General features: G+C 37.4%; 2 protein-coding genes and 1 long non-coding RNA gene across 6 annotated transcripts in view; 1 reads left to right on the top strand and 2 right to left on the bottom strand.

Annotated features, from left to right (window-relative positions):
* The window catches only part of LOC146585980 (survival motor neuron protein-like), a gene marked incomplete at its 5' end in the record, with an annotated part of 5,429 nt that extends 1,581 nt beyond the window's left edge, over window positions 1–3,848 (top strand). Inside the window, 4 exons of the mRNA XM_085322053.1 lie at window positions 820–891; window positions 1,449–1,559; window positions 2,472–2,557; window positions 3,231–3,848. Of these exons, the coding sequence (XP_085178179.1) occupies window positions 820–891; window positions 1,449–1,559; window positions 2,472–2,528 (240 nt within the window). The remainder of the gene's footprint in view (window positions 1–819; window positions 892–1,448; window positions 1,560–2,471; window positions 2,558–3,230) is intronic.
* Window positions 3,849–6,201: 2,353 nt separating this feature from the next.
* LOC146585981 (uncharacterized) lies at window positions 6,202–10,282 on the bottom strand. Its single transcript, XR_014897876.1, has 3 exons — window positions 10,259–10,282; window positions 9,148–9,197; window positions 6,202–7,353 (listed from the first exon to the last, which is right to left on the bottom strand). It is a non-coding gene; the product is annotated as an uncharacterized LOC146585981 (long non-coding RNA).
* A 7,416-nt stretch (window positions 10,283–17,698) lies between these two features.
* GTF2H2 (general transcription factor IIH subunit 2) overlaps window positions 17,699–20,239 on the bottom strand; it is a 16,335-nt gene continuing 13,794 nt past the window's right edge. For all 4 annotated transcript variants that reach the window (XM_085322031.1, XM_085322032.1, XM_085322033.1 and 1 more), the window contains exons 14-16: window positions 18,946–19,048; window positions 18,606–18,645; window positions 17,699–18,193 (exon numbers count right to left, since the gene is read on the bottom strand). In XM_085322031.1, the coding sequence (XP_085178157.1) occupies window positions 18,074–18,193; window positions 18,606–18,645; window positions 18,946–19,048 (263 nt within the window). In that variant the 3' untranslated portion in view covers window positions 17,699–18,073. The remainder of the gene's footprint in view (window positions 18,194–18,605; window positions 18,646–18,945; window positions 19,049–20,239) is intronic.

Below are 20,239 nucleotides of genomic sequence, written 5' to 3' on the forward strand. Positions count from 1 at the left end.
TCAACCTGCATGTTTGTTTTTTTTTTTTTTTTTTTAATCTTAACCTTAAAATGTAACTTAAAGGAGGAGCTTTGTGCCTTGGACCATGATGGTCCTGTTAGTGATCATACTGTGGATACTTTAAAACTGCACATTTACAAGCCAGTTCAAACATCTCACTACTATACATGAAATTGTAGGCAGTGAAAGTGATGTCCCGATGGCACAGAATGTAGCTGTCAGCTGTAGCTTCTCTATTGACTCACCAGGGCTGGGGTTCTGCTCTTCAGTATTCATTTTGCATAGAGGTCTAAACAATAGTGCAGCTAAGCATTGCATTTTGTGTTCTAAATACTGCCATTTGTGCCAGATTTCAATGTAAGGCTTTCTTTTGTTTCTCTTACATGTAACAGTTTTGTGTCTGTGCTCATATTAAGGAAATATGCACATGAGCATAATGGAAATGGCACGTTCYGTGTTTAAACATACAAGTAAATTTAGTCAGCATGTGTCCCCAACCATAAAGGAGTGGAAGAATTATCTGCCAGTGGAGAATATAAGTTTCTTCACGTGAGAGTACAACCACAGACTTCTATTTAGAAAACAAAAGCACTTAAATTAAATAGTACTGTTTCAGTTCCTTGACCTCCAATGGCATAAGTAATGTAAGTTATACTTCTCTAGTCATGGGATGCTGTTCTGAAATAAAGAGCTACTGTGTRTTCTTATTGTGATGTGTTGCTTGCAGGTAGGGTTTGTGAATTGTTTCAAATAATTCTCTTAAAAACCTAATGCCTTAAATTTCTTTTTAACTTGCACTATTTGATTATTTCAATGTAGCCTGGACCAAAATTCAATGCACCTCCGCCATTTTTATCATGCTGGCCCCCACCCTTCCCAACAGGACCACCGGTAAGTGATAGTAGAGTGAGGAGAAAATGCCAGATGGCTTGGTGTTCTCCAGTTTTCTAACAGAATGTGCTGGTCCACTGCGTTCGTAGAACATGTTTATTAGAGTGTATTATTTTCTGGGTATTGTCCATGCGATCGTCATAAGATCACAAGAATCTGATGTGTAAGGCATGGTGTGTATTCATTTTTTGTGACAGGAAAGCTCTTGGTCAGAATATTAAGAGAAAAATTATTTCCATGAAGAGAAATAAATTCTCAATTGGGTTGTGTGCCTTTCAGTTGATTAACAGCGTTTCACTGATACAGGCAAATATTTTTCCTAAATAAAACTTGATGTGAAGAGTCAAGCTATAGGAACCCTATTTCTCTCAGGCTTTGGCAATGAAATGCTTTCAGAAAACATCGCCTCTTATTTGACTGCCTTTTTAAGAATGTTTTCAGGATATATTCTTGTTTTTCAGCTTTGTGTTGATCATTTAGAATTGTTTGCTATCTAATCCAGGATGTGCCCCCCTGAAAACACACACAACTCACAATTTTCTTTTGTAATTTCTTAGCTGATTCCTCCTCCACCACCTATGGGGCCAGACTCTCCTGAGGACGATGAAGCGTTGGGGAGTATGCTGATAGCCTGGTACATGAGTGGTTATCACACCGGGTATTACCTGGTATGTGCTACTTCTGTTTTGAAATGTCTTTGTAATCTTCCTCTGGTGGTGCTACTGCTGTTTTCAGCAAAAAGTAAATGAGGAAACTTGTTTTCTGGCCCTCTTATTCTAACATGATAGCTAGATTTAAGGGCAAATATTCTCATCTTTGAGTAGCAGAAGATACTTGTCTGCTTAAGTCACACAGGTTATGTACAGTCAGTGTGTTGGTTTAGGTCTTTGTTCCACAGCAAGGTGGCCTGCTAGGCCCTAGTAGAGCCACTGTGACCACCCAAAAACAAGTTCTGTTTTTCTGGACAGCTGGGGTAAATCTGAGTATTATATTATTCAACAGTTTTCTATGGATTTTCTTTGAGTATTGGTGGTAGTATAATGCTTAGAATTAGATTTGGGCTTTTTGAAAAGACTTCATTCTTTAGTAATTGTTTCAGGCAATTGTGCAGGTCCAGCATGAGYTGTCAGTATAGCTGTGAAAAATCTATGACAGAGGATTGATTTGTTTTCTTTGTATTCTTTTTAAGGAAGAAAATTACAGAAGGAATTCAGCTGTTAGCATGRGGAGTTTGGGGAATGGGGCAGTGGCTGTATAAGATACTTTCAAAACACTAACTTTGGAATTTCTTGCCACAGATTATGTAACTGAATTTCTTTAATTTACTTTTAATTAAAACACTAAATACTGATCTGAAATAAATAATTGTGGAGAGACACTGATTATGATGAAGGCATACAGTTTGGCATCTGTCCTTTTTAATCTTCCAGTTCTGATGTCCCTAAGGAATTAAAAGCTATTCTTGATTTGTAAATAACTAAAATAATAATAATAATAATCCTRAAATGTTTTAATTCTATGACTTAAGTRTTTACTTTTATGTTAGTAAAAGCTGGATTTTGTTAAATTGTGTCCTGCAGGGTTTAAAGCAGAGTCGAATGGAAGCTGCCCTACAGAGAGAACCCCATCCTAAATAACTGAATATCCATCATTGTCTTGAAGGACTGTAAGTAATGTAATTTTTTGCTAAACAAAGATACACTGTTAGCTGAGAAATTTTTTTGAAATCACAGTTTGTGTCACGAGCTCTTGGAGAGCTTGACATGCATGGAAATGCTTTGGGCTCCAAGAATTCCCACTGCTCTCATGCCTCAGTTTCTGCCAGTATCGATCCCTTCTTGCATAGCAGCAATGGAATAGTATTTTCCTGGTAGGAGAGAAAGAAAGAATTTTCTGATTCTGATGAGAAAGTTAATTACTGCATCTCTCTACATCAGACTTAGCAGCTGACTTAATTTAAGATAGCTACTTCAACTGCTTATGAGCAATTTTAAGAATAAGCTGTTAAATGCAGTTTTCACAGCTATGTAAACATCTTCAGAAAAAAAGTATTTTTTTATGAAGAAGGATGTCTAGTTAAGTTTTGTTCTCAGGATAAGATCACATTTTATTTTTATATACTGTTGAATTATTCCTTGCTCGTTACTCTTGTGCCTGTGCTTTTATCTGAAATTATTTGTTTAGAAYGCTCTAATAGTGTTCCTTACAGAACAAAAGTATATTCTATCATGTACTTTTTCTGAGTTTGACAAGCATCTCATTGCTGTGCATATGAGTTATTCATCTTTAAAGAAAAGAAATCCACATGTACTGACTTAAATTTTGTTTCTCTTTTAAAGCCGGGTACAAATCTCTCCCACGGAGAGGGGTATATCACTTGTGAACTGGTTGATGGTGAAGATCAGAATTTTATCAAGACAACATCAACGTTTTGTTAGTAGTGATAACTAGTAGACAAATTACTGGAGACTAGTAATTACGTGTACATTGAAACAAGCTATTTTAAAGACATCCAGTCAAACATGTATTTAGTAAGCACTGCAGCAATAAAATGCTCTTTACTTCTTGAAACAGTTTTAAGCCTAATGTGAATTAAAAAAAAAAAACAAAACTACTTGATAGGTTTTTTTTCATCCCTCTGTTTAACACCTCTTGTAACTATTTTTCTTGTATTCCTTAGACTTTTGATCTGAATTTTTTCATCTGAATTACAATCCCAGAGCTTTTCAGTAGAACAGACAAGTACGGTATTTTCTGCCAGGACACAGTGAGGGCAGCAATGTATCGTATTGTAGCCACTGATGGCAATGACCTAGAAAATAGTATACCACTATAGTAAGAGAGATACCTACTTTTATGGTTAGGCTCAGAATCTTSAATGATAGCTGAACTCAAAAAGGGTTTTTGTTGTTGTTGTTTCACATGCCTGTGAATAAAGTTTACTCTCAAACTTTGAATTTAGGTGTGGTTTTGTTTGTTTGATTGTTTTTTAGTTTCCATAAGTCTATCTGCTATACAAGTTGCTGAAATATTCCAGCAAGTTTTTGCTATATGGCCGCCTTAATTTCTCCTGTGGTACCATACTAAAACCAACATAGAAAAATCATGCATTGGAAAGGTCATAGAAAGTATGAATTTATACTTCAGCCCTTTCAGTCTTAACTCTTGTAGAATGAAGGCTGCAGCTACAAAACTAGACAGTGATTTAGTTAGTGCCAGCAGTTTGCATTTCAGGTAAATCAGCCAAATACAGGCCTGAATTCTGCTGTATTCGGTTCCTTTCCCTGTGGTTGTGAATCTCAGAAGAATAGTTTTCCTACAACCGAGTAAAAAGACAAAGGCTGACTGGAGTCTTAACTAAGCCACACTGAAGGCTTTTCTTTCATTGCCTAGCCAAAGTAAAGTAGGACTACTCTGCTTGCAGTGATGCAAAGGTTTTCAGTCAACAGTTCAGCAACAGTTATTTAGCRGTTCTAGCAATTACTAAAGGGGCATAAACTGCCATGTCCCTCTATAAACTAGATATTTGGCACTGAGTTACAGAAACTCACCTTCATCAGTTTTGAGAACTAGTGAAATATATGGTGTCTAATATTATTTTTAATGCCATCTATAAATGGGCTTATAGTTTTTATTTCATGATTAAAAATCACATAATCATTCATTGCAAGCAAAACAACAGAATAGGAAAAATACTTTAAATAGGCTTTAATCAAAATTGTACAAGTTAAGGAAGCTCCATTTTCCATAGAAGATATCACTTAGGTACAATCTATATTTGTAAAGCAAGTCAAGTTTCCCAACATTAATCCTGTCTTTTCTTCTGTGATCCTTTTACATTTCCTTACCACTRCTGTAGAAAAGACTGGCATATTTCATCTTGGTTAGAATTTTATAGTATCTGTTTATTTTCAATGCAGGTGTGTAACTCATAACACGGGGGGGGAAAAAAATGATTTCCAATTTTTCCAGTCTTGAATACTTGGTGAAAATGGCAAGAGCCACTGCCAGAATAATTTTAAACTGCTGGACTGGGGGTGCTGCTCTTTCATTGTATCAAACGTTTTAAGGTCCTTTGCATCAAGCAGCCACCTCAGCATTCTTATTGTCACAAGGCCAGGCAGTCCAGAAACACACTGGACAAAAGATGTCACTATTGGTGCACTAGCTTTGATCTGATGCATGAACATACAGCTGATACTCGGATCTTTTAAATTTGGTGTGTTATTCAGTGTTTACTGACACAGATGTCAGTACATATTTAAAGACACGCCAAACCCATCTGAAAAATGAACACAGATAAAATGAAGCTGAGACAATATCATACGTGAAAAAAGAACAAAATTGTTGCTAGTAGGCTGAAAAAGCAGAACTCTGCTCCATTTCTGCTTGGCTAGCCAATAGTCATGTATTAATGTTAATTAAGCATTTTACAACTCAGATTGAGGAKAACTGATAAAATAGAGGAGATTTTAGCAGATATATTTATGCCTCAACTAAYAGAATAAGGCATCTGTATGTTTAAGAGTATTTCAGTAGTACCACTCTGACAGAGCAAACCAGATAGAGTGCCAGCTTATGCAACTGCTTAAGGACCCACCAAAACAAAAGGAATTACTAAATGCCAGAAAAAAAAAATCATTCTCTTGGTCCCCTGTAAAAGATGCAAATAATACATCCTATGCTTAAGAAGTTTTCATTTCTGCAACATCTAGTTGAAATTTTTTGAGTAACTGGCATAACTTAGACCTTCTCCTGAGTTTCTGAAACTGCCAGTGGTATGTCAGACACCCGCTCAGCTTCATAGAGATGCAAAATGCTAAGTTTAATTTCTTACATGCCCAAAWCTCACCACATATGCTTTTAATTTTTGCCTTATGGTCAGTCTGTTTATGCAATTGGACTGTCATCAAGTCACTGCAGTATACTAAAATATGTATGTCAAGAATAAAAGTAGATGGTATGACAGGCTTAGCATTTGGTTATGCAAGAAGGCATTTTCCCTAGTCTATGTATAAAATGGTATTTGGAAGATTTTACTAAATTTAACTTCAAGAAATATTTTGGTAACACAGTTTTAACAAACTGCATATAACTGGTGAGAGCAAAGCTAATATAGCTAACAACTAAGTCAAAAAGCTTGATTCTAAGTCAGACATTTTTACACTGAATTACTTTTCTTTTAACATCTTACACATTTCATGAAAGACAAGGAACTAAAGGCATTTGAAAAGAGGTTTCAAACTGATGAAGTCTAATATATAAATAGTATGAATATATCTGGGTGAGCAAGAAATATTTTGGGCTTTACATAAACCAAACAGRAAGAAATCATATCCATTAAAAGGACAAATATTTTTGTCAATTGAAACAAATAAATTGTTTCAATGTGCACAAACTGAATATTTATTTATCCTGAAGTAGCATCTTCCCTGCTTGGAAGTGTTGTTTCATATACTTGGTGTTCTCTCCTTCAACTCACCTACTTCCAACAGGCTGTCGTCATCCAGAGATACAGTAAATGAGAAGCATCTGAGATTCAGCAGATGTATACACTGCTGAATAATCAGTTTGGCTGCAGATGTTATCCCTTTCCCTGAGGGAAGGATGGGCACCTCCAGGTTGAAAAGAAAACCTAAATTACAAGATGCAGAGAGAGGAAGAAGTTCTTTCCCGTTAAGATTAACAAGAATCCATATTCCAAAATCTCTGGCAATGTCAGTTAGCGATGGTAGCATGGCCAAGGAAGAAGTTTAAGTTATGAACACTATGTAACTATGTGCATTCTTTCAGCAGTTCCCCCCCCCACACACACACTATTGTGGCAAGGGTGCRTTCATTCTTTAATTTGATAGCTTGAAAAAGTCATCAGCAGAAAAGGCAGGATTATTTCTCCAGAAAGGCTGTGAGAAGTCTTGTGAGTCTCCTAAAGATGAAAGAGATCTTCCATGCTGCTAACTCAAAGGATAGTTAGGGAAAAAGAAAGAATCACAATAATCCCCTCTTCCCAAAATGCAAGTCCTCAGCCTATTTCTGTTCCCCGTAAACATGGTTTTGAAGGGAKATTATTTTTTTTCAGAGCAAACATCTTAGTTTTCAGAGGTGCTGAATACTTGATTCCACAGCTTAGGACAGCCATCCATCTCGCTCCACTCATCCATCTCAGAAGGACATGGACGCATGTCCTTCATTCAAGTCCTTCACAAACTGTGTTTTGCAATACCTGATTTCACATTTTAGTTTCAGCTACTCAGTATCTCAAAATTGTATTTAAGCTATTGAAGTCACTTAATCCTATTTCCAAAAGGATTTGAAACAAAATAATTCTGTCAATGTAACAAATGAAATCAGCAGAAAAGGAAGATACATAAAACCCAAAGATTTCAGAAGCTTCTTTGTCTTCCAGAAATTGACTGTTAAGATCCAACATTTTGAGACACACGAAACTGGGCAGAGCAGCCACTAGGAGAAAAGAAAAAAAGTCTGTATTATTATAATTGCAACGTACAATTAGTAGTTTCTTTAAACTCCTAAGATTTAACAAATTAGTTTTTTATATTAAATAGTTGTCCTACCTAAAAGAAAGCAAATGGTTAAAGAACTTAAAGAAAGTAAGTGTCGGTCTCTCAAAAATGTCCCAGTTAATTTGATTTCTGTTAATTTCTTGCATGAAGAAATTGCAGCCAGAAGGGATTCAGAATCAAAGAAGCTACAGTAGCTCAGGTGAAAAACAGAAAGGTCTTGGAAACTTTCAGTAAATTCAGCTACAAAACAAAGGGTTGTAACGCTGAAGGTTCATTGTACAGTGAATAAAGAATCAATAAATCAAGAAGCTCCACCTCTGAACTATACTACAGAAGGTCAAATTAAACTTGATCTAAACATCCTTTCTGAACCCCCTCTAGCTTCCCGTAGAGCCACTGAGACTCTCTGCACCATGCTCTCTAAAGCGATGGTTCTGCCAGGGATTCTAAGTTCTGTCTCAGACCATCATTTCTGAACAGGGCCAACTATATTGTGGATACAGTTACCATGGGTACAGACAAACTAGACAATCCATTCCAAATAATGTTCTGTGGACAATATTTTGGTGTTTCTGAATGGCTGAAATAAAGAAAATGTACTCTTACMTCTGTATCACAAATGGGTATGCAGTGCATGCACTGTCAAACTATCCCAGGGTAATTTGTTACTTAAATAAAGCATTACCATTTTAGTTTTTGTATATTCAACAGCTCAGTGTACCCCAGAAATGCTCACTGCCTCTTTGTGCATTCACTAAGAGACGGCACCAGAGAGCTCCTTTTCTGAAGAATTTCAGAAAAGATAGGGTACCATAAACTGGCGGCTAGGACTTCTAACCACAAGCATCCAGGAGTCACTCAGCACAAAAAGCGACATACACATTGGTGAGTTCATAGCATGAACAAATATCTTCATTAATATGCTGGAAACTATCATTTGCATCGTTCCCTCCRCTATTTCAGTATCACGAGGTTTAAAACTATTATGCTTTCCAATACTGAACTTGTATTTTTATTGCCTTCAAAAATAACAAATTGTCTGTATTGAATACATATATCCAGATAATCTGGGCATTTCCAGGAGGTAGTAACTAACCATACTGCCTTTACAGAAGGTTGCTAAGGAAAGCCTCTGGGCAGTACCACTATAACAAATCTACTTTTGAGTTATCAGCTCTATGCTTGGATATCAGTACTGTTATGCAGCAASTTGGTGCAAACTCATTGTGTATGATTTCTTCCCTCAGAAATCTACACATTTAGATCAGTAAAACCATTGCCTAGAAAAGACCATACTATTTGGAAAAAAAAGWAGCAAAACACAACAAAAAGTTATTCCAGCTTAGTCTCTTTTGTATTCAAAAGCATGTGTATATAATATGTAATAAGCAATTGATACATATTGGCAGTTTTCCCAAACATAAATGAAAAGATACACCATATTATAATAAAATAATTTAGTTTGCGTACACACGCCCTGTCTGCACAGAGGTGACTTTCACTTACAAAGGGGCTAGTTTATACTCTAGTTACTAAAGCTAGCGGTAGCTGACAGAYTCCCTACTGTTTGTTGTCCCACGGCAAACCATATATCCTAACTTGGTCCTTATTTCAATTAAAATCTTGTCCGATTAAGGTCCAAATCCAGAAGATCTTAAACAAGCCTCTCAAACTAAAATGTAAATATTCAATACAGTAATTCTTTCARTGAGTGAGGCTGCATCAAACTTACCAGCTGCTACCAGTTGTTTTCTCTTCTAGATTTGCTTTACAGGAAGTTTGCTAAAAYAAAAAATAAATCCAGTTATAACCCCTTAAATAATTATTCCGTTTACTCAAGTACCAGCAAACACCAGCGGCTACAAAGGCAATTTGTAACACAGGCAGTAACAGCTCTGTATTTTCCAACACTCCTCTGCTCCACATAGACACTAGCAAAATTATTTTACTCCTCCCACAAGTCGGATCTCAGTCACAACGCCTTCAGCTGTAAGACACAAAGCCCAGGCCTTCTTTCGGACCTCCCRTATCCTCTGCAACACTCTCTCCCTGTGACCCTGACTGTCAGCTTCTCCCACCCCAGGGCTTAGCTGCCTGTCTAGCAAGGACCCAAGGTCTAGCTCCGATAGTGACACAGCTGCATAACCTTGACTCAGATTGCTGGGAGAAAGCTAMGCCAAGAAAGCCAAGAAAGGTAACGTTACGGACAGAAGGAGCAACTGGTGGGATTCTGACATCTGCCTGCCCCGCAAACACACTCTGTTCGCCTGATCAGGGTGGTRAATGTGCTGATGCTCAGCCTAATAACTCATTACACCCTTATAGCTCATTACATCCCATCTTTCACACGTGTTAGCCGATACAAAATTGCTTTGTACTTTTGTGTACAGCCTGCTCACAGAGTTTCCTTATACCTGAGTAAAGATACCTGAACAAATCACTCCAAAAGAGAAGCTGTAAAGTCCTACAATAGTGCCTCCTATGTAAACCCTCTCCACTAGTTTCCTGTAGCCCCACAGATTGGGACCTACCTCTACCTCCTACTCTTACGCCTTTCACCAGCATCTCTTCTACRGCTCCTTAAGAGCTCCGTGGTTCCTGCAGCGTTCAGCCTCTCCCTCCGTCCCCGGCTGCACTACTATTACCAGGTTACCAACAGGGCTGCCTCCGGGCCTCGGAGCTGTTGCGCACCTAACGATTTGCCGCTAACGGATGACTGCTGTTAATCACTGAAGAACAGACTGCGCCAGTAGCTGCTCTGGACACTTGCTGCACAGCTCAAGTCGATGCCCACACCCAGGCAGCCACTGTCTGGAGATACACATTCACACTCTGCCACATACCTGAGCCACAGGGTTTAAGCAACTTTTCCCAGACGGATGGGAGCTGCTGCCACACTGGTACAGGTCTCACACCACATAGGCATTCAGGAGCCCCTGAAACGGAGTGCATTCAAAACGTTTGCCCTGGACAAAGAACTGCAGAAAGATGCTTTTGCTGCCGATTCTCACCTTCTCACTCACTCACGCTCAAAGTGTATTGCAACCCTGTTTAACGCAAAACCTTGTGTTAACACAAACCTGAGCACCATACATCCCTTTCTACACAATAAGAATAGTCTGCAAAGATAACAGGGATGGAGCTAAGTTTTATTAAATCTTTTTTTTCTCCAAAGAGAAAGAAATCACTGAAATGAAATCACCTCAGTGGACAACACGATAGAATCATTGTGGCTTACGTCAGCTTCAAAGAGAGGAGGAGACCCTCACTTTTCATTGCTGTGTCAAGCCTACTGCAGAGACTGCTGACCTGGGAGATTCACTGTAACCAGAACTACCATTCACAAACTGAAAGCACGCAACTGTTCGACTAATAGCAAATAGTGGAGACAAACCACTTGTACAAACCTGTGCAGACTGTAACGTTAACTGGCTCTCTGGTTGCTCTTCCAGGAACTTTCTGAGTATTTCTGAGCACTTGGAACTAAAATGAAATTTTAAAAAGATGCAGTGTTTAGCACAATGCACTATTTCATTTGCTTACAGTGGGCATAAACTGGAACTATTTCATGAATTTTCACCATACTTCAGTGTTTAAAAAAAAACTTCCGTGAACAAAAAGAATTTTCACTAGGCCACAATATCCTATACATAAACCATGCAGTAGCTATTTAGATATTACAGTAATACACAACAGTATTTGTTTATTACAGTAATAAAAAACAAACAAACAAATTTATGTCAAATTTAATTGCACAGCAGGAAATTTTCTTAAGACATTACGTCACTCACTTGGGGAACTATTTTGCATGTTCCGCCACAGGATCATCATCATCTTTCCATTTCTCTAAGCAACCTGCACAGTTGAAACACTTCACCCTATCACTTCCTCCTGCAATGAATACATGACACTTGTCAAAAATGATCATGTGTATCATTTTTTCCTCTTTAACATGCCAGCAGTGTAACAACCACAACAATGATTATTTCACCAGTTTACATTGATAGCCTCCATCTACTAATGGAATCAGTAGCTTTTAAAATCAGGAATAACAACAATTAAATCAAGGGAAAAAAAATCTCACAGAATTGAGAGACTCATTGGACAGGTGAGGAACGTAACATGCCTTTTATTTTTTTCCCAGAATTATGATGATGGAGCCTTTTTCCATCTAGCTCCAAAACAAAAAAAAAAAAAAAGCTTATGCAGAAACAGACGGAGGTCTCTAGACTCCGGTAATTTTTTCAGACAGTGGCTAAACACACAATAACCCTGAGGTTTCACTGCTTTGCACTGACACTAGCCAGATTGCTGCTGACTACATCAGAAGCATGTAAAACTACAGAAAGAAGTTTTTCCTCTTTTCTTCCCTTTTACTTCTGATAGAAGCATGAAGAAAGGGCAGGAGCCCTGGATGGGTGAGACAGGTGAACACAGCCACAGGTGCAGCAAGTCAAGGTCCCAGCTCAGGGAAGAAGAGTCCAGTCAACTTCGTTTATCCTCAAAGATGTTCAAGATGGGGTCACCTCTGTAACGAGAGATATTTCATAAGGGGGAAAGCTTCGGTCTACTATCAGACTCTTCAAAAAAAAAAAAAAAAAAAAAGGCAGAACTAGTTTACAAATCTATCTGTCAGGCTCACAGCAAAGCAAAAATATCACAACAAAAACGTATCTTACAGAGAACTATAAATGTATATTATCAGTTTACACCACAGATAAGAATCTTTGTTTTTCTTTCAAACCCTTCAGGTTTCAGTTATTTGTCTCTCTCTCTCTCTCTCTCTCGCACACAGAGGCAAATGCAAGTTAGAAACATCTAAGCAAGCTGCACATTTTAAAGATTTTCTACAGAAAACACACTTTTACCTGTTGTAAGAGTTTCAGAAATAGAGTATCTTTCACATATGCAATCTTGTTAAAAAAAAATAAAAACAACAATCTGGAGCAGCTTTCATTGTTAATGTTGATCATAGTAACAAATATGAAGGCAATATTTTTTAATGAAAAGGTAACAGTCAGTACATTCTGTTCTTATATCTGTCCCAGTAGATAAAGTCTTCTTGATAAAGAAAGTTGCAAAATGCTTTCCCTAAGTAAAAAAATTAAAAATTAATGCTTATTTTTAACAGAATTTATTTTAATTTCACTCTTCAGCTTTACAAATGAAATAATTACCATGGGCTGGTATTAAGTATTAAAAAGCTACATGTTTTCAATCTGAGAATTTTCTGAAGTGGAATTGACTGAGTGTCAGGCTACTATTAATAAGGAGAAATGGCTCTCCTCAGACAGCAGCAGCTCTAAAGAAAGTGAGGTAACGCCGATTCTCCTAAAATATTTGAGACAGCATTCTCCAAGCTACGCAGCAGTCTTCTCATCTCATATCAGCCAACGAGTTTGGGATATAAGTCCAGATCGGTTCTTGAGGTATACTGCAGCTGTCATCATGGAAAATCTTAGATATACGCTAACCTTTCTGCTGAACATAAGTTCCCCAAATGAAGTCACGGAAGAACTGCTGACTGGGTGGATCCACTAGCCTGACTTCCACCATGCGTAGTTAGCACYGTGTGTAGTTCAGCATTCTTACCTAGACTCTTTCTCATAGTTGAGCTTAGGTGCTACCAGGAGTAAATTAATCCAGCTAACTTAATGCTGGATAAAAGCCAACAGAGGCGTCTGTCCCTTTTCACCAATGGACAGCCTACATACAGGCAACCAGCTTGGATACGAGCCAAAATAAAGTTAAGCAAAACAAACTCCACTTAGTGTAATTATAGATAAGTTTGGAGATGGGATTTTTTTTTTTTTTTTTTTTTTTGGGGGGGGGGGGAGGTATTGAAAGTCAGGAGCAAAGTCTAATTTGCCTGTCTTCAAGTCCCAGACAGATCTGCCATATAAAAAAAAAAAAAAAGATTGCAGATTACCACCACTACAATGAATCCACAGTAACTTTGAATATACTTTTTWATTTCCTCACTAGATTTCTTACTTTGAAGGAATTCACACGTAAAAAATAACAAAACAACTATTAATTCTAAACATTAATTCCAATTAAAATGCTGAGAGCAATGCTTCAGTTATTAAAAAGTACATACCCAGGATTTTTCACATCAGAAAGATAATGAAAAAAGGGCAAATTTACATATTTGCTTTGATGCTCACTGCAGAGTAATTCAGGGAGGGTCTCACTGTCTAAACCAGGGAGGAATGGGGCGAGGCGGGGAGAGGAATTCCCCCATGTAGAAACTACTCTGAGGTTCCGCAAATGTAAGGAGGAAGAATCATATGTTTCCCCTTCTTACTCTTTCCTAGGTGTTGGCTTACTGTCACTGTTGGAAATTAGTCAGATTACTTCAGTCTCAACTAATACAGCCATTCTTACACTTTTATGATTTTTTTGTTTGAAAAAAAAAATGCTTCTTGTTTTAATCAATGTTGAAACAGAAGTACGAAGTCACTGCAGGATCAGTAGCCCTGGAGTCTCAGGAAAATCATCTGAGCAGCTTAAGGCCTTARCTGTACTAGGGGAGGGGTCATGCCTCTAAATATCATCAGTCAATATGAACTGAAATTGCTGAAATGAACCAAGGCAACGAAATCAAGCAATCTGCCATGGACAATTTGTAAGCAAGTGAGTGTTTAATAAAGGTTTTGCCCTTGCCAGTGCTGCCATTTTGGGGGGGGGAGGGATCAGAATTTACACACTAAAAAAAAAAAAAAATCCAGAAGCTACAAATGTTGCATCCATTTAAATATTGTAAACAGACCTGCACTGTTTCATAAATGAAAACAGAAATTCTTCCAAGCATACTTTCCAATTACCTGAAAAGAAAAATCCAGCTCTGGCAAGCAAAGCAGGCTGTGTTCCTCTGGCATTAGAACTGCCACCCACCAAAGGACTGAAGTCTTGCTTCCTCATTGTATCTGTATATATGCCCAGTTCTTCTCCAAATACTGAAGATGTATGTCACACTTTAAAATGTTACCCACCTCTTGGCCAAGAACAAATTCACATGTGGGATGAAATCTGTGTTGTTCACATGGGAAACATCTAACTTTCATGGCAAACAAAACCAATCCAACGCAGAAACACTGCACATTGGATTCAACATTCGTGATAAAAGCCAGCAGCTGCCATTTCTGTCTGAGACCATGAGTAAGATTTACAGGACAAAAAAGATTTTAATCTATTGTGTTCACTTCTCATAGCAGGGTTATAACTGCCTTGCAGCTGATCACGGATTTGTTGGAATTCTGCCTCCATTTTTTTTGCTGTCTTGTGAAAATCCAAGTTTAGATGAGAAAAATCAGCATGCAATAGAGAACGATTCAGCTCACATATTTTATCATCATCCATCTCCACTGTAGGGTTCTCTTTAGCAGACATTTTTCTGAAAAAAAAAAAAAACAAAAAAAACCCAAAGAAGACTACCATATTATATTACCTGCATCTTCTAGATATCATTCACTCATCATTTCTATTAAATTGTCATTTCTCCAAGTTATAAACTGTTGCTTCCACCTTGCTCTGAAGAGATAAAAGAATATAAAATAAGCTGTTGAATCTATATGAACAGGTATATTATTAAATATTACTGGTCAAATACAAACCACAGCTAATTCTAGCTGTCCATTGCCCTTGCTGTTGCATACAGTAACAAAAATCCCATCTTGAAGCCTTTACAACTGAAGAGAGGACAGGGGAGAGGAAGAAGGTGCATAAGCAGGTGAGGAGATTTGCCCAAGGTCACATGTGTCTGTGGCCCAATTCTAGAGCTTCATACAATAGCCTGAAAACCTAGAATGGCTTAGGTAAACCAATATGTCTCATTATTATCTATTTCAGGCCTTCCACCCCAAAGCCATGACTAGATACTACTAGCAAATCCCAAATTTCTCCTTAAATTAGACAGAACCTGAGATACCTCAATATACATTCCCAAATGAAAGACAGGAAGCAGAAATGAGAAATGGAAGTGAGAAATTATTTCCTTGTATTATTTTTTTACTATATTCTTATTTTAAGTAGTGACTAGCAGAAATTACATCATCCTTCATCAAAAAGGACTGGAATTTCATCATCGCAAAATGAAATGAATTTGCCAATGACATTTATTGCCAAAATTCTACTGCTAATACTTCTCTCCAATAAAGTGGCTTTATTAAAGCRTTACCATTTCTGCTTGGCTTCTCAAATAAATTATTCTTGTTGAAGTAAAAGCTTTTTGTTCTTGCCACTAGTACTCAGTGATAAGAAAACCAWAAGAAAGTAATATTTTGTCAGATGATGGTTTGGATGGCAGCAAAGATGCTTAGTTCTCTGACATTCATAATAGCCAAATTCTGTTCTCCCCTGACCTTCAAAGAGCTGTGGTTGGTCTTCTCAAATTCAGTGTGCTTATCGCATTTACAACATATACCAAATGATTCTAAATACAGGATCTCCAGACTGCTTTTTTTTTTTCCTAGAAATCACACTACCTGAACCCTCTCTCATAAATAATTTAAAACAAATTTTGCTAAGTGCTTTGAAATCCCTAGGTAAAAAGGAAGTGCTTCAGAACTCTCCCTAAATTCAAAGTGTAAATCTTCAAGTTCTATTTTGAAAAGAATAGCACTATAGCCACCATATATACTTTTAAGTACAGAAAATCGATGCTAGTTCTTTTTTTTTTTTTGCGTTTTTAAGTAAGACACACACACCTCATTCCTTCAGTGCGGTGTCTGTACAATCTACAATTAAAATTGTWCCTAATGGTGCACAAGACAGAATGAGATCCCACTCCAATTCTAAGAATTATGGCTATTATGKAAAAATAAAACCAGAGATTTCATTTACTCATATTTTAATAAAATTGCAATATTTACAGTCTTGGCAATCACTTATGACTGTTAATTCAGATCATAATTTTTATTCCTTCAAGAYTGACAATAAAGCAAGGGCCCTTACCTTTCAGAAATCCTGTTCACTACAAAAAGCACTGCTCTCTCTGTCCCAACGTGCCTTCAACCTCAAACCTTTACAGTATTTTTTTTCCCCAGCCCCACAGGATGGTTTTGTCTTTTTGCGTCCTCTCTCAGCAGTTCTCTTCTGACTCATATTATGCAACACCTTCAGGAAATACAAGAATTTCTCATTGGCCTGTTGGTAATCTCACTGATTGACTAACCTTGTGAAGATCCAATAAAGAAGAAAAACACAAGAACAAGAATTAAGCGGGTATTATCTTCCCACAAGCATAGGAGACTGAGACCCAGTGAATCCYGTAGAGTACAGAAGGAAGACACATTTTCTTCATGGTGCTTTAAGTTCAAAGGCCACAGCTAAATTTCATTACATATTGGAGAAATATTGCCTTCATAGCCATTATTCAGAGCCTAGTTTTAACTGCTCTTTCTGTTCAATGAGAAGAGAGAAAAAGAACATGCAAAATTATTATGCAGACCACAAGCAGATAATGGAGTATATAGCCACACACAACACAACTTCTACTTCAAATTACATTACTTTAGTATGTTCTCTYTGGTAAGAGAAAAAGCCAGAACAGATTAAAACTGTTTGTTAAAACCTTCCTCCCTCCTTCCCCATAGGAAATGCTGATTATGAAGATGAAAAATATTCTTAGAAAATACCATGCCACAGGACCGTCACTCACATCAGAATAACCAAGAGCCAAATGGTTCTGGCATTCCTTTGCTTGGAATGGCTTAYGAAACCACAGCAAAACCCTTTTTGTCCTTTTTTCTGCTACTTCTTGAGTAAASCCTTAAATATCTGCATCACCTGCATCTCAGCTAAGTAGCCCAACCACCAGGCTAACAGGCACTGCAATCATATGATTCCACAAGGGTTTATAATGTTTTTTGTTTAATTCTGCACAGAAACACACACAGATGCTGAAACTCATCTCCACTACTCCAAATAGCAGAATTCCTGTTTTCTGGCCAGCTGGTAGGCATAAATCTTAGACTAAACACACAAGAAACTATGTTAACAGAGAGAACTTGTATATTTAAAGAGTTTGAAACAAAAACTGCTTGCGAAAATGGCAAAAAGTACACGTGTATTTGTATGCAGTAAGTATAGAAAGTGAGAAACTGCTTAAGTCAAGGGGTTATTTTTTGCTGGCTTGCATTTTAAGTTCTTTTTGAAATGTCTTGTCTCCCAACTAATTGCTCAAAAATATCTTTCTTAACATTTACAAAAAYATTCTACTCCACAGAATTTAACAGAATATATCACCATCCACTTAAAACAAGAGTGCATAACAACTGATGTATAAAATATATTTTCAGGGCTTTTTATTTTTTTTTAAACAAAAGATGAACAAACATAAGTCACCATCTTAACATACAAACCAGTTTTATCACTTTTACATTTACAAATTTACATGTTACCCACAATAGCACTCGGAAAAAATTGGAGTCTTTCAAACAAGAAGAAAACAAATCAGATAAAAATGAGCCATGAATATATTAACAAATACATTAGGTAAAAATTAAATTYCCCCCCAATACAACGTTCATCCTTTTGTATTCATCTAGGCCTTTCTTCTTGTTTTGACATGCCTCAGTGAAAGTTATGGCTGAATAAACACAACAGATTGATGCCAAGAATGAAACAGATAAGGCAACCTCTAAAAAGAGACAGCATCATACAGATGCAGGAGTAGGGTGCTCATGAATACAGCCAGGACAGCAGTGCAGAGAATCATGAACAAACAAGTCGCATTCTACACAAAATGCATTCTGACATACTTTACATACGTAAACCTGTGTAGAAAAAATTGAAAAACAAAACAAATTAGAAGAAAGTTATCATTACAGCACTACAGTAGGACAGYAGTCATGTCATCAAAACAAGGTAAATATACTGAATATTTTTCTCATTAGCTGAACGAAGGGGTTCTAATAGCTAACGTGGCCAAAGTGCTGAGCTTGAGTGACTGTAGTTATATCCAAATAGCTAACAGTGGATGTTTRTTTATGCAACTCCATAGGCAATTCCTTCCCACATGTGTAAAGTACCTGTAGTTTTAAAGGTAAAACTCAATGACTGAAAACTCCATCTAGCCACTGGAGAAATTGCCACAGAGATTTTTCTGGTCTTTGAAAAATAGACTCCTCTAAAAGATTATCTCTGACACCTCTCAATGCAAGTTTCAGTGCAGTTTAACATACTTACATTTTGATCTTTCATTTCTCCATGGCAGCCTTGACAACACCTACAATGCAAAATTGTGCATTTTTACTGAAAAAAGTGACAAGTTTTTAAACAGCATTAACAGTCATGTCATGCATAACAATAATTTATAAGAATTTTTTCAGTTGAATAGCTGAAATAACACAGGATAACTGCTAATGAAAACTAAAAACATTTACTACCAGAGCTGACCAAAACACCCACAACATTCAACAGTATCACCAGTAACACAAAAGCTACCGTCAACTATTTTTACTTTCTTTGGGAAAAAAAACTATATGGTCCACAATTACATTGATTATCACATATATGATTTACATACCGTTCCCCTTGATATTCTTCCAGGGGAACTTCCTGAAAGGCATCCAAAGGAAACAAGTGATGGTAAGACCGAGCCAGATGAGGTGCGGACACTAATGTCAGACCTGCAAATAAAGAGACATCAAAATTATTACAAGGCAAAACTTCCCCCAAAGCTTTACTATATTAAACAAAATTGAAAAGCAAAATGGAAAARTGATGCTTAATACATCAGCAGTTCAGAACTTTTATTAATAAAAAAAATTGCATTTCAGCTTCCATAATCCAAATCTGTAATCATTTCCAGAATTAAATCCAAATAWAAATTAAAAACAAAAAGCAGTGAGCATATTATTCTGAATTTGCAATTAAAAGACTTAATTCAGCCTTTAGAAGCATATTTTTAAAGCACAGCTTGAGCATTTGCAAGTTTCTCATTCTTATCCCATTAAAAAAAAAAAAAAAAAGCAACCATGTAAGAGGCTTTCAATTAAATCCAACCACACCGCTCCTTTTCAGCAATGGTCATTCTGCTGTGTTTCATCACCAGCTAAAATGGTTCCCCACTAGCAAATACTACTACAGTCTGCTGCAATACTGCCAAGACATACTATAGCCTATTTAGGCTAACACAGGCTTATGAGGTAGCATGGACTGACACAAACCTCCTCATCACTCACTCATKTGCAGCAAAAAGTTTCAACCTCTTGTTTTGCTTGCAGCTGCAGGGAATCTCTTGCTGATATATAGAATTTTTAAGCACTTAGATACCAAACCGGGAGGAGTGGCTGATACACCAGATGACTGTGTTGCTATTCAGAGAGACCCGGACAGGCTGGAGGGTTGAGCAGAGGGGAACCTCATGAAGTTCAACGAAGGCAAGTGCCGGGTCCTGCACCCAGGGAGGAATAACCCCATGCACCAGTGCAGGTTGCATACTACCCAGTACAGTACTTTAAGCAGCTACTAGGTTGCTGAAATTAAACTGCCGCTGGTATGAAAAATTTGATGTGAATTAGGACAAACTGACCCAAAACTATAATGATTTATCAATGCACATACCCTAGTAAGACCTATTACATATTAGTGATAAGTAGTATCACAGTAGCTCCATGTCTCTCTTGTATTAGGGAGCCCAGAACTGGACAMAGTACTCCAGATGTGGTCTCACTAGGGATGAGCAGAGAGGGAGGAGGATCACCTCCCTCGACCTGCTGGCAACACTCTTCCCAATGCACCCCAGGATACCACTGGTCTTCTTGGCCACAGGGGCACGTTTGTGGCTCATGGTCAGCTTGTCATCCAGCAGCACTCCC

This window comes from Rhea americana, unplaced genomic scaffold (genome assembly GCF_003343005.1).
Source record: "Rhea americana isolate MKP2758 unplaced genomic scaffold, rheAme1 scaffold_74, whole genome shotgun sequence".
NCBI classification, from domain to species: Eukaryota; Metazoa; Chordata; class Aves; order Rheiformes; family Rheidae; genus Rhea; species Rhea americana.